General features: G+C 43.8%; 2 protein-coding genes across 2 annotated transcripts in view; both read left to right on the top strand.

The window, feature by feature from the left end:
- The window catches only part of Ptp52F (Protein tyrosine phosphatase 52F), a 2,268,497-nt gene that overhangs the window by 2,095,074 nt on the left and 159,410 nt on the right, over positions 1–14,013 (top strand). The window lies entirely within an intron of this gene.
- On the top strand, positions 9,515–10,432 carry LOC137247317 (soluble calcium-activated nucleotidase 1-like). Its single transcript, XM_067778385.1, has 2 exons — positions 9,515–10,102; positions 10,223–10,432. The coding sequence occupies exons 1-2, from the start codon at positions 9,515–9,517 to the stop codon at positions 10,430–10,432; spliced, it is 798 nt and encodes a 265-aa protein (XP_067634486.1).

The following is a 14,013-nucleotide window of genomic DNA, read 5'->3' as shown; positions in this document are numbered from 1 at the left end:
AAACTGAAGTGATGAGTGCATCATTAAGACGTTCAAGTGTGCGAGATATATTTGATGCACAATGTAAAAAATATAAGGAAACATCACATTCAGTGGAGTTCGGTAAAATGCGTAGGCATTTGATTCATATAAAACAAGAAAAATATCCAAAAAATCCGATGACTTTTGAAGAAATTATTGAAGTTTATAAAAATAAAGAAATTGCATCAAAATTCACAATGTCCAAATATGAGGAAAATGTCAAACTTTATATTGACACTATAGTAGAAGAAAATTTTGCCTGCTCATTATTTGTGTCTCCTACCATTTCTAATGCTATTAAAGGAAGGAACCATATGGAACAACGTAATTATATAGTTGATGGAACATTTAACATAGTACCATTTCAAAGAAATATAAGCAATTGCTTATAATTCTGTTTAGGCCACAAGCCTAAATATGGCGGTGCACCCTCGTATTACTTAACTTTTTCTTTTCGTTGTCCTTTTACCTCACATCTTTCATTTATACATATCGGTTTATACCGATAACCGTTTACCCCGCCGGATAATAGTTAAGCCTAGGATTCGGCGGTGACCGCGAACAAAAGGTTTTTTACCTGTTTCACTTCTTTTGCGAACGTCTAAGAAACCGCCAGCAGCCAAGCCACCAAAGGTAAGTCTTTCAATTCTATTTAAAAGTCTAAAATTCATTTTTGCACTTCCGTCATCGGAAATATTGAATGTGAGTAAGTGCATTATCTTGCATTTGCCTTTACTTTCATTTTATTCTCTAACGAATTCAGTGAATTGTGATTAAGTGGATTAACTGTGCATTTGCATTTAATTTTATTTCAATAAACATTGCTGTGTATCTTTTTCTAACCAATTTCATTTATTGTGATTAAGTAGACTAACGTTGAATTTGCATTTCCATTTATTTTAATAAATATTATTGTTCACTTTTTATAACGAATTCGTTTGTGTATTTTCTTTTCTTCTCTCCCCACCATTATTACGAGCGCGCCCTATCTGTGGTCTTGCCGCCGTAACATTTTGGTCCTTACGCGCCGAGAAAATCAAAAATTCAAAGGAAACATAGGTGATTTACCCAAGAATCAGCCCATCGGAATAATTGGAAATTATTAACCAAGCAAGGAAAATTATTTATAAAAAAATTAAAATCAACCAGCAGTGAAAAAAGTTGGCCATCAAAACGAACGAGCAGCGTATACCAACTCGTCATCACACACATACATACAGTCCATTAGCATTAAAACATCATCAGCATATCAAACAGTCCACTCATCTACATCACATTATCACATCATCATCACAACATCAAACAGTCCACTAATCAACTCATCATACGATATCACGTCCATTTATCACATCATCACAATAACATCACATCAACAGTCCACATAACATCATACATTACCAAAACTTGTGTAAGGTAAGTGGTTGATTTTGGTGCACATTTTTTTTATATACGAACTCACGTATCGAGTGGATTTGTGATATCCATTTGCAAGTCAAAGCAAGTGGAAGTTCATTGTGTTACAACGCACACCTAGCGCCTTTTGATTATCGGCTAAGTCCCCCACCAGTGATAAGACTTTTCCGACACAACTCAAGGCAGGCAGTCAGTGGATTTTTTTTTCTTTTTTCTCCTTTTGCAACAAAATTATCACTGCACTGTGCAACCACACTCGGTTTCTGTAGACAGTCTTTTCGGTTGTTGATTTTCGGCAACAATCTACATACACTCTCACTTGGTTGATGAACTTGCAAAGAAATATCATAATATTCTGCAACCACAGAACAATTTTTTCAAAAACATTTCACCTTCGTTGGGTGGCTTGTAGTCATTTTTGCTTAATTGCGACAATCAATAACATTGCTGCAAATCGCTCATTTGTGAATACACTTAATTCATATTAATTCGAAGGCATTGGATATAGAGTATTTTTTCACCGAATTATATACATATAATCAATTGCGTTATCTTTGAACGGAAATCAGTTTCTTAATCAGTTGCGAACTGAAATAATACCATAAAGCCAAAAATTAGCACTGCGTTGGGTGGCTAGTGGCTCATCACAATTGGTCACAAACACAATTTTATACTGATCGTTTAATATTACATAGCTGTATGTTCTCAGCGTTTTTTATAATAAATAATTAAAAGTGTAATTTTCCACATTAAGTTGGATAAACAAAGTTATTGTCTTATTTATATTGGGAAAGATACCCTGGTTGGCTACTCGGCGATACTCATAAACGTTCACATAACACCTTTTGTATACACATTAAATCCTCGTCAGGATTTCTATCTGTGTTTCACTTTCACTTGTATACACATTAAATCCTCGTCGGGATTTCTATCTGTGGGTCAAATTTCACCCTTTAAACACATTAAATCCACATAAGGATTTCTATTTGTGTTTCAAATCTCGAGGATTACACATCATATCCACATCGGGATTACATCTGCGTTTTTTAAACTTTTTTTAGACACACTAAGTTTTCAGAAAATATTTCTATCTGTGTCCAACACACCCTTTAGACACATTAAATACCTGCAGACGAATTCTCTTCTCTGCATTGCACATCACTGTAGACACATTAAATCCTCGTCAGGATTTCTATCTGTGTTTGATATCACTTTGTATACACTAGAACCTTTCAGGATTTCTATCTGTGCTGCATATCACTATATACACATTAAATCCTCGTCAGGATTTCTATCTGTGGCTTACATAATCCTCGTGAGGATCTCTATAAGTGGTTCATATCACTGGCCACACATTACACCACGTCAAGATTTACATCTGATTCAATTTTTTTCTTATCACTAAATTCACATAAGATTGCTTTCTGTGTTAACACATACAATCCGATCAGAGTTCAAATCCGTGTATTTTTTAGATTTTACTCACATAGCACAATCACAGCAGGATTGATAGCTGGGCTACGTACAAAAAAAAAAAACAAAACACTCTTATAATTTTTGCTGCGGTTGAATATACACCAACGCCACTAAGTCTTTTGCCTTCAAGCTCGACACCTTCAAAGAAACAAAATATTCAAATTAATAAAATCAATGGAGACTTATATTAGATTGGCTGATTCCATAGTGGAGTTTGAACAAGATTTCAACTCCACCCCGGCCGAATCCCGGAACAAGCACACCCTTGCACTACTGCAAGAGGAGCTAAGGGCACTATGGAAGAAGACCAAGTCCACATATGAAAGTCTTCTCAGCAATTCTGAACTGTCCAAAGACGAGCTCAGCTCATTAAGAAAGAAAAATAAAAGTTGCTTTGCATGCTACCTGCAATGCATGTCTGCTGTGGCGGCTGAAGCCGAATCAATCACCCCACAGCCGGCCAAGGATGAAGCAAAGGATGAAGACTCTTCGCGCCGTGGACATAAAATGCGGCTGCCGCCTTGTGACACCGATGTATTTAAAGGCGACTACCTTTCCTGGCCAGCCTTTAGAGATATGTTCACGGCGATATACATCCACAATACTGATCTGAAAGATGTCGAGAAATTATATTATTTAAAACAAAAAACGCAAGGGGAGGCAAAAGAAATAGTGGGAAGGTGCTCATTAACAAACGAGGGTTTTGCAACCGCCTGGAAGAATCTAAGCGACAGGTACGAAAATAAACGTATCCTCGTCAACACACAATTAAAACTTTTATTTAATCTGACGGCAGTCGAGCAGGAGTGTGGAACATCAATTAAAAAATTGCAACGTGAGATCAAAAATTGCATTTCTGCGCTACAATGTCATAATATTGACATCACAAATTGGGATGCAATTATAACTTACTTATGCTCCACAAAACTCCCTGAATCTACACTGGCTCTTTGGGAACAGACCGTAGAACGGAAAACAGATATTCCGAAATGGGAGGATATGGACAAATTCCTGTCCAATCGCTTCCAGACATTAGAGACGGTTTCCGATTTTAGGGGTAATAAAACAACAAAAGCACCCAAAAGTCAAAATTCGAATTCTAGGGAAAATTCTACGAAACTTGGTGTTTACCAAGCAAGCGTACCAAAATCGGCATGTAAGATGTGCAACAGTACGGAGCACAAATTACGAAATTGCCAAAAATTCCGTAGGTTGTCTACGTCAGGGAAAATCGAATTTATAAAAAACAATAGTTACTGTCTGAATTGTCTGTCGGGTGGACACACCGTGACACGATGCACTAGCCAATTCAATTGCAGCACGTGCCACGCGAGGCAAAACACCTTGCTCCATCTTCCGACAGCACAACCAAAGACAACTCCTCAAAGGTGGACTCAAAACGCCACCGACAACACACCTTCAACCTCACAGCAGGCTAGGGCAAGGATGGCGTCTGAAAAAAGACAAGATAATGCTAATAACGTCTCTTCGTGTCATGCTAACACCACTAAAGGGGTGTTATTAGGAACAGCACGTGTTAATATACACTATAATGGAGTGAAATTTTCCGCCAGAGCGCTGATAGACTCTGGGTCCGAATGCTCTTTCATAACAGAAAAACTAAAAAAGCGAATAAACCTTCCATCCAAACGCCTGCATGTGCAAGTGTCAGGAATAAATAATACCCCATCTGCACAGGTAAAGGAATCATGTGTGATTACGTTAGGTTCGCTCACAGACCCCTTAGTGAGTATCGATACAGTGGTCCTAGTCCTGCCCCAATTAACAGGGGACCTTCCGACTTGCCAAGTTAGCGCAACGACTCGAAAAGCGTTTCCTGATCTGATTCTGGCGGATAAGAGGTTCTTCATTAATGAACCAGTCGACCTCATACTTGGAGGCGACATTTATCCCCAGATAATACTGAACGGTATAAGGAAGAACGTTCTAAATACGCTTCTCGCCCAAGAAACTGTCTTCGGTTGGATTCTAACTGGTCGTGCAGAAGTACCTCACCCAACTAATACACGGGTATCTTTTTTTAATGAAATCAGCCTAGACAAGCAACTAACCGCTTTCTGGGAACTTGAAAACGTACCTAAGAAAAGGGCACTTAACGAAGATAATGCCTATTGCGAGGAACTTTTCAGACTTACAACAGAAAGAAATTCCGATGGCAAATATACTGTCGGCCTTCCTTTTAAAAAGGATTTTCCCAACAACATCTCCTTAGGGCCTTCCCTAAACTGCGTCTGCTCCCAATTCTACCGGAATGAGACGCGCCTAGCCAAGACACCGGCCCTACAGACTGAGTACAATAGGGTACTAGCGGAATATGAGACATTGGGACATATGTCAAAAGTTCCAAAAATCATACCACCCCACGTGACCGATTGCTACTTCTTACCCCATCATGCGGTTATAAAAGAGGAAAGCACCACGACCAAATTTCGTGTGGTGTTCAACGCTTCGTATCCCACAGCCAATGGCACAAGCCTAAACGACGTACTTTATACAGGCCCAGTGCTTCAGGCTAACTTAACGATTCTACTCCTTCGATGGAGATTCTTTAAATATGTTTTTAATAGCGACATCGAAAAGATGTACCGGCAGATATGGGTAAAGCCAAGCCAAACACAATTCCAAAGAATAGTTTTTCGCAACAATCCTAGTGACCCTATCAGCGTCTACGAACTAAAGACAGTCACCTTTGGAGTCAATTGTGCTCCTTATCTGGCGATAAGGACACTGCACCAACTAGCAGACGACGTTGAAACTTCATTACCCATTGCCGCAGATATCTTACGGACAGGTATGTACGTCGATGACGTTCTAGCCGGGGGACATAGCATCGAATCCACACTCAAAGCTCGCGATGAAATCACAGATGCATTACAGTCCGCTGGTTTTTCCCTCCGCAAATGGACGTCAAATTGCTCAAGAATACTTAAAGGAATACCCAAACCTCATCTGCTCAACGAAGACTTTTTGGAATTCGAGGACACGAGTACGGTCAAGACCCTAGGTATTCGATGGAACGCGCATGCGGATTATTTTTACTTCACGGCAAAACCAATTGAAAATCGGGATCTGTTAACGAAAAGGACAATACTTTCTGCAATCGCTAAACTTTTCGATCCCCTAGGTTGGCTCGCCCCAGTCGTCATTGTTGCAAAAATCATTATGCAAGACATTTGGCTAGAGGGGACTGACTGGGACGAACCAGTGTTGGCAGGAACCCTAGACCGATGGCATAATTTTATGCAGGAATACCCCTCCATTAACGGAATTCGTATCCCACGTTGGGTGTATTTTACGCCAACCAACGACGTTGAAATACACGGCTTTTGCGACGCCTCGGAAAAAGCTTACGCCGCGACAGTCTTTTTACGAGCAAAGATAAAGGATGAGGTCTACGTTAACTTATTAATAGCAAAAACAAGAGTAGCACCCGTTAAAACAGTTTCCTTACCCCGATTAGAGCTATGCGGTGCAGTGTTGCTGGCCGAAACCATCGAAGCAGTGCGTGAAAATCTGCATTTAGAAAATTTCAATCTACACCTATGGACAGACTCCACCATTGTTTTGGCGTGGATAAGAAAACCCCCTTGTTCTTGGTCAACCTTTGTCGCTCATCGAGTAACGAAAATAGTAGAAAAGGTAGGAAACAAATCCTGGCACCACGTAGAATCCGCATCCAATCCTGCAGACCTGGCTAGCCGAGGACTATCAGCGAAGGAGTTAGTCAATAACTCTTTGTGGTGGCAGGGACCTTCTTGGTTACAAGAAGAGAAGACAGAATGGCCAATACAAGAAAAGGACTATCGGACTAACATAGAGGAAAAACGGGTGCAGGTTCATACAACTTCAAAAATAAAAGAGAAAGACGACCTCCTCGAACGGTTTTCCAATTTGTCCAGGGCCTTGAGGGTCATATCGTATGTTCGAAGATTTATCCAAAGAACCAATCCTAAGACAAAATCTTCCTTTAAAGCGGCATCGCACTTCATTTCACCCGATGAAATCCAGGCCACGACAAGTCAGTTAATAGCTTTCTACCAACGGAGACACTATTCGGAGGAACTTTCGAGTTTAAATTCCGGGAAGCTCATCGGTTCAAAGAGTGAAGTCCTCCCTCTTACCCCCCTTGTCGATGAAAAGGGCATATTGAGGGTGGGCGGTCGTCTTTCAGGGGCCAAGGATCTTCCCTACAGTGAACGGCACCCGATTATTCTGCCGTATGACTGCCGGCTCACACGACTTCTTGTCCAGTTCATCCATAAAGACACCCTGCATGGGGAGAACCAACTTATGTTTCGTCGCCTACGCACACAATATTGGATCCCTAGGGTCAAAAATATATTCCGATCGGTCATACACAATTGCAAAACGTGCAAAATATTCCGCAAGCGGACCCAAACCCAACTTATGGGAGATCTACCCTCAGAACGAACCACCTTCTCCCGGTCTTTCACCAATGCGGGGGTAGATTTTGCCGGACCATTTGACATCAAATCTTATAGCGGAAGAGGATGCCGCATGTCAAAGGGTTACGTCTGCCTCTTTGTTTGCTTTGCAACCAAAGCGATTCACTTGGAAGCCACTAGTGACCTCAGTACTGCCGCATTCCTGGCAGCTTTCGATAGGTTTGTCGCTCGGCGAGGATGTCCAAAGAACATCTACTCCGACAACGGAGCCAACTTTGTCGGAGCCTCCAGAGCTCTCCGCTCAGAACTCAAAGCTTTCCTGGCGGACGCTCGCAACCAAACTTTATCCAAGTACAGTAACCAAAACCTGACATGGCATTTCATACCACCAGGAGCTCCTCACATGGGCGGACTATGGGAGGCAGGGGTCAAGAGCTTCAAGAACCACTTCAAGAAGATCGCTTTGGTTCACAAATTTACCCTTGAAGAGTTCAGCACACTACTTTGTCGAATCGAGTCCTGTCTCAATTCTCGACCGTTAAGCCCCTCCTCCAACGAGCCGTCCAACTTGGAGCCACTTACTCCAGGCCATTTCCTCGTGGGAGGGCACCTGTTAGCTCCACCGGAGATCGACGTCAGCGAGAATCGCGCATCACTCGTCAATCGATGGGAAAAACTTAAGGCGCTGTATCAAACCTTCTGCAAACGGTGGAAAACGGAGTATCTCACCGAATTGCAGAAGCGCGTTAAGTGGAAGCATCCACAATCAAACCTTAAACAGGGAGACCTAGTCGTCATTAAGGAGGATAATCTGCACCCAATGAATGGAGACTAGGTCGGATAGCCAATCTTCACTATGGCCCCGATAACCGAGTTCGAGTCGTCGAACTGGATACGGCAAGGGGACAAACCACCAGACCAATCACGAAATTGGTCCTGCTACCACGCTCCAGTGAGGGTGAGGGAGACTTGTAACTCACACCCGTTATAACAAACCCCCTTAACCCCGCCCTCGTTTTACCCCGAACGAGGCCTACAACCCGCCGAACCCAGCTCTCGTTCATCCCGAACAAAGCCAACAATCCTAACGCAAATCTACTATAGCAGCAATTATCAGAATTACACCCCCACCCCCCCACCCCCCCCCCCCCCCCCCCCCCCTATTTCAAAGCAACAGGAGCCATCGTACCACCGATGCTTGATCCCCAGCAACCAAACTCGCAGATTCCGAAAACTGGGGCGAGCTATATGGCCCAGCCTGTACTACTAATACACCTCAATCTTAACGCGCTTACGTTAGACCGAGAAGAAATATGGCTTGTATAAAAATGGCATTCAGCCAATTTGTAGGTAAACCCAAACATATATGGTGACCTAGATATTTGACTATGCAACCATATAGCGATGGGCATTGTGAAGACATTCGGTTCCATCCTCGAAGCAACAAGGACTACATTGTCGACGCAAGGTACCAGTGATCATTCGAGGCACTGCCCCAAATCAGAGTTTTTCTTCTCTGTTACATCGGGAAGGCATGTGCCATTGTGTGTACACCAATCGCGAGATACTCAAAATTCCTCATATCACCTAAAATCCTGAAACAATTATAAAACATCATTCCTTACATGGGTTAACCTAATCAGGATATTTATTATATCGCTATATAACCACCAAACAAAGTAAGGGGGTTCAAAGGGTCAGCACAAATAGGTACAAAGCACCGGTTGCCTTTGCGTTTACATTGTCGGTTTTTTTTAAACAATACAACATATCGTGGGTTTTCAATCAAATTGTATATGCCCACATTACGTCAACAAACCTTATAAAAAAAAAACCCATTATTGTGGGGAAGGGCGTCGAATGCTGTGATTTTTTCTGTTCCTTCCAATTGCAAAAACCTATAATTTCAATGCCAATCATGGTGCAATGTATATTTAGTTCGCAGGATAAAACAAAAAACGATTTTTTTAAACGATTTTTTAAAACAAGTGCATCGTAGCAGTGAGCTTGGATGGATATAAGATAGCTTATACTCGAACTCAGGGCGAACCAGCAGCAGCAGCACCGCCACACCAATCCACGCTAGTAATTACGCATACCGCCAAGTCGATAGATCAAGCACTCCACGCACATCACACCACCACACGACTTAGAATCTGTCGCATACACAGTCGGTGATGTATACACGCGATTGGCGTTCAGCGTTACGTACGCCACCAACTTATCGAATAGGAAATCGAACATTACGTTTCAATTATCATTTCGGGCTGCTCGCGTGCTGTGTTATTCTGTTATGCTTTCTATTTGCTTATGTGCGCACAGGTTCACAATCTTCCTCAGATATAGCATGGCGTAAAAGTTCTAGCAGTTCAACACGTAGTACCGCTGCTGTCAGTATAACCAGAAATCCTGATTACTTAGCTTACGATAAGAAATATCCACTTACGCCACCCATAGAGGTACACTCCAGTGAGTTGACATATCGTATGGGTATAGTAGCTGATTTGGATAGAAGCTCAAAAGTTGTAGGGAAAGATGGTAGCACAGTATGGCGCAGCTATTTAAAGAAGGGATATTTGACATATCGCAAGTCAAAACTAGAAATCACTGTCAAAGGGAATAGTGGCGATCCTGTTAAATTAGAATCTGCATTTTTGCTCAAAGGACGTGGTATGGAGTTATCAGAACTCGTAACATTCAATGGAAAACTGCGTACCATCGATGATCACACAGGTGGTATTTTGGTCAGCATATCAAAGGAAATGGTACTTTACCAAGACGCTGCTCGCGGGAAAAGTACAACGAAACGCGCGATGAACATCTGGGTTGTAACTTACTAATCACGGCAGATGAACGTTTTACAAAAATTACAACAGTTCCTTTAGACGCCACGAATACAGCGCCCACACATGGATATTCAAGTTTCAAAATTCATACCCAATACTGATGACAAAATAATAGTTGCTATAAAAAGTGAGGAAGTAGAGGGTAAAACTACAACATTCATAAACGCTTTCGATATTGAGGGACACACAATATTACCAGAGCAACGTATTGATACAGATTCAAAATATGAAGGCTTTGAATTTATATAGTTAAAAGCTCTGATGAGGAGTAATTAAGATACAATAACGTATAAAAACGGAAAATCATATACTTTACGTACGCAAAGTTTTAAATATCATATAGCAAAAACAGACAGCTAGCCATCTGTAAACAATTCTTTTAAGCCTTTATATAGGTAATCCGGTTCAGCAAAAATTGTTAAGGCCTACAGCTGAATACACAAGCATATACGACGCAGATACCGATTTGCCCTACGAAAATTAGCACTAAAAAACACGTTTTGCTGTTTTGTTCTAGTGTCAGTTTGTTCACAAGATTTTGGTTTAATATAATGTATAGAATAGAATATAATGTATAGAATGATAGTGAGGTCCATACTTTGATGAAGGTTATTCAGTCACAATCGGTATGTATTCACATTTTCATGAATGGATACCATTCTGACTGAACGAAGCAAGGTTGCCACTCGTCTGACATTGCCTTTTGTTTCTTAAGTCGTAAACACATTCTGCGCGACCCCATGGGATCACAAGTCGGAACCGCGGGATCCAACAAACTCGAGTGTTAGTACCCGAACGACTTTACTTTTTCCCGACAAACGAAGTTTTTGTTTTTAGTTTGACAATTTGGTGCACAGAAACACAATTAAAGCCAACTTTCTTGTGAAAACAAAAGGGTGAACCACTCGAGACCGAAATAATTTTCGCGGTTTATTTGCATTGTTTTCATTGTTGAAAAGGGTAGTGCAAAATTAAAATGTAAAACATAAACAAAACATAGCACACTCAATGGGGGTCTCGCTTTCATGACAGAAATTGCTTTTTTTGTGTATTGAAGTTTCGACAGACTTTCGTCGGTCCTTTTTTTGCTTGAAATCCCAGCAGGAATAAAGTAGTGTCATCTATGCTTTCGATGTTACAAACAAGGGAGAAATTAAACTTTTTAGAACAGACTACAAATTTAATGTCGCGTCAGGACTCAGACGCAAGCTGTCCCTAAATACACTCATGACATGACCATTATGTATCATTACATTGCAATGGGCAGCACCGCACAGCGGTCTCATTCCAACGATTGGAAGAGTGAACAGCTGACAGCTCTACAAATTGCCACACTCGTTAGTGTAGGCTATTCCCGCCAGGGTTGTGTTGGAGTCAACAAACACAGCACAATTTGTGATTCTCACACAACATGGCCCAAATCAACACAAAGAGTGTTCTCAGACAGCGAGTAAAGGCCTCTTTACATCTGTCGCACATTTATATGCACGACGTCATTTGACTAGTCATTTTACAGTTATTCATAGGTTATATTCATAGCCACATTGGTATCGGCGTGGGTAAGTTTGTGACCAAATTTTTGTAGGGCAACTACAAGAAGCCGTGACAATACACGGGTAACTCGTGATACCATCTGCTACACAAATGTAGCGTATATTACCGCATATTGCCTGTATTAGGCAAACACCAAAAAAATGACTGCTTTCAATATCAGAATTTCATTATGATGAGGATATTTACCAAAATTAAAGATACCTTTAGGCGTATCTCAATAAAATTATATTAAATATAACAGTGGTTTCAACCACTACAAACCCATCATTACATCGACAGAATAACTTAAGAAGATTATTCGTTCCACACAACCCTTTATCCCGAGTACGCTAACACCGACCTCAGCCACTTAAGCTCCTAGTACCGGCTCATAAGCCACCCAATCTAAGGGCATCTACGAATGTTCTACTAACAATTTGATATTCCAGAATGACTGGATTGTCCCACAAACGCGCTAAGACGGAGGCACGCGGCAACACATTCAGCGCCCCGTGCCGGCTATGTCAAAAGTCGCACAGCGTAAGGCTCTGCCCGATTTACCGGGGCATGACGAACATGGATCGACTAAAGACAATCATAGATTTGCGATATTGCACAAATTGCTTATCGCCATTCCACCAACGGAAGACATGTCCCAGGGAAGATCGCTGTCATCGGTGCAACGAGCAGCACCACACGTCAACACACCTCGACGACGTTCCACCACCGTCCCACGAGAGCGATGGCGAAGAGAGCTCCGACGGAGCCCTATCCATCCACGTCACGGAACAAACCCTGTGGTGGGAAGCGGACGTCGCCGAGGAAGAGGTCGAACGACGGGAAGATCCTACTTCAATGCTAGCCACGACACCACCGGGCGGTTCAGGACCACAACGTTTCCGACCGCTCCTACGGCATGAAATGCCTTCAAACTTACAACGCGGGGATGGCGGGGAGACACGTCCTTTCCCCCCATCGCACCGCTCTGCCGGGCGGCGCCGTGGCGACGCGGATCGCGTCCGTCCCGCTCGTCACGACGCTCAATTGGCAGGGCGGCCCCGTATAATGCTCGTGCCCAAGTAACTACGCTCGCGCGCCAACCAACAACGCTCGCGCACCAACCAACAACGCCAGCCGGCTTCAGAACGGGACGCCTCCGGGAGACTCCTCTAGCAACGACCATTACACGCGCATTCGTAGCCATAGCTCCAACGGCGGTTGTCCGGATAGCAGCAGGAGGGAAGCTCCACGCAGTACGCGCCCTTATCGATCCGTGCGCTCCGAATTCAATCATCGATGCGAATCTCGCGAAGGACCTCGGGTTAGAGCGAACGGGCACGTCCTATCACGTTATGAGGTGGTTTTGTCTAAGGCTGGGGTAACACTCAGTCAATCCAGAGTCGAGTAAAGGTCCCACAAACCCCTGCTGAATAAATACACGATATTTATGTGTTACGAACGCACGCACACACGGCTGGGGATATTAGGCGGACAGCAGCTTTCCGTGCAAAGATGGAGGCGGTGGCTAATAGGCGTAGTAGTAGCGGAGGGGTCGGTACGGTGGTTTAGCGGCGGTGCGGTAGCGGGCGGGACGGTACGGTTGTCCGGGAGCAGCGGCGGGATCAGCGCGGCAGCCGGACGGCGGACAGTATTAGCGGACGGATTGGTACAGTAGTATGAGCGCAGTGGCTGGACGGCGGACAGTATTAGCGGACGGATGGGTGTAGCGGTATAGACGAAGTGACGGCACCAGGGAACTGGAGGGACGGTGATGCGGCGCTTAACGGCGGTAGGATGGCAAACGGCCAACGGTCGTCGTAGCAGCGGCGTGACGGATGCAGCGGCTTAACGGCGGTAGGATGGCGAACGGCCAACGGTCGTCGTAGCAGCGGCGTGACGGATGCAGCGGCTTAACGGCGGTAGGATGGCGAACGGCCAACGGTCGTCGTAGCAGCGGCGTGACGGATGCAGCGGCTTAACGGCGGTAGGATGGCGAACGGCCAACGGTCGTCGTAGCAGCGGCGTGACGGATGCAGCGGCTTAACGGCGGTAGGATGGCGAACGGCCAATGGTCGTCGTAGCAGCGGCGGGACGGATACAGCGGCTCAACGGCGGTAGGATGGCGAACGGCCAACGGTCGTCGTAGCAGCGGCGGCACCAGAGGGGCGACGGCAGCGGCGGTGGGCTACGGGGCGCGTACCAGGGCAGAGAGAGAGAGAGAGAGAAAATAGGCCGGCGACGGGGTTTACCTGGACAGCGGCTGCGTGTTCCGGGCGGGGTCGGATAGGCGTACCAAC

The sequence above is a fragment of the Eurosta solidaginis genome, chromosome 3, assembly GCF_040869045.1.
Source record: "Eurosta solidaginis isolate ZX-2024a chromosome 3, ASM4086904v1, whole genome shotgun sequence".
In the NCBI taxonomy this organism is placed as follows: Eukaryota; Metazoa; Arthropoda; class Insecta; order Diptera; family Tephritidae; genus Eurosta; species Eurosta solidaginis.
The sequence above is the reverse complement of the archived record's forward strand: the minus strand, read 5'-3'. Positions and strand labels throughout refer to the sequence as shown.

Coding starts and splice junctions, on each gene's coding strand:
- LOC137247317 (XM_067778385.1), top strand. CDS start 9,515: ATGTATACACGCGATTGGCGTTCAGCGTTACGTACGCCACCAACTTAT. Junction 10,103..10,222: donor TCAGCATATCAAAGGAAATG/GTACTTTACCAA, acceptor CAGTTCCTTTAG/ACGCCACGAATACAGCGCCC.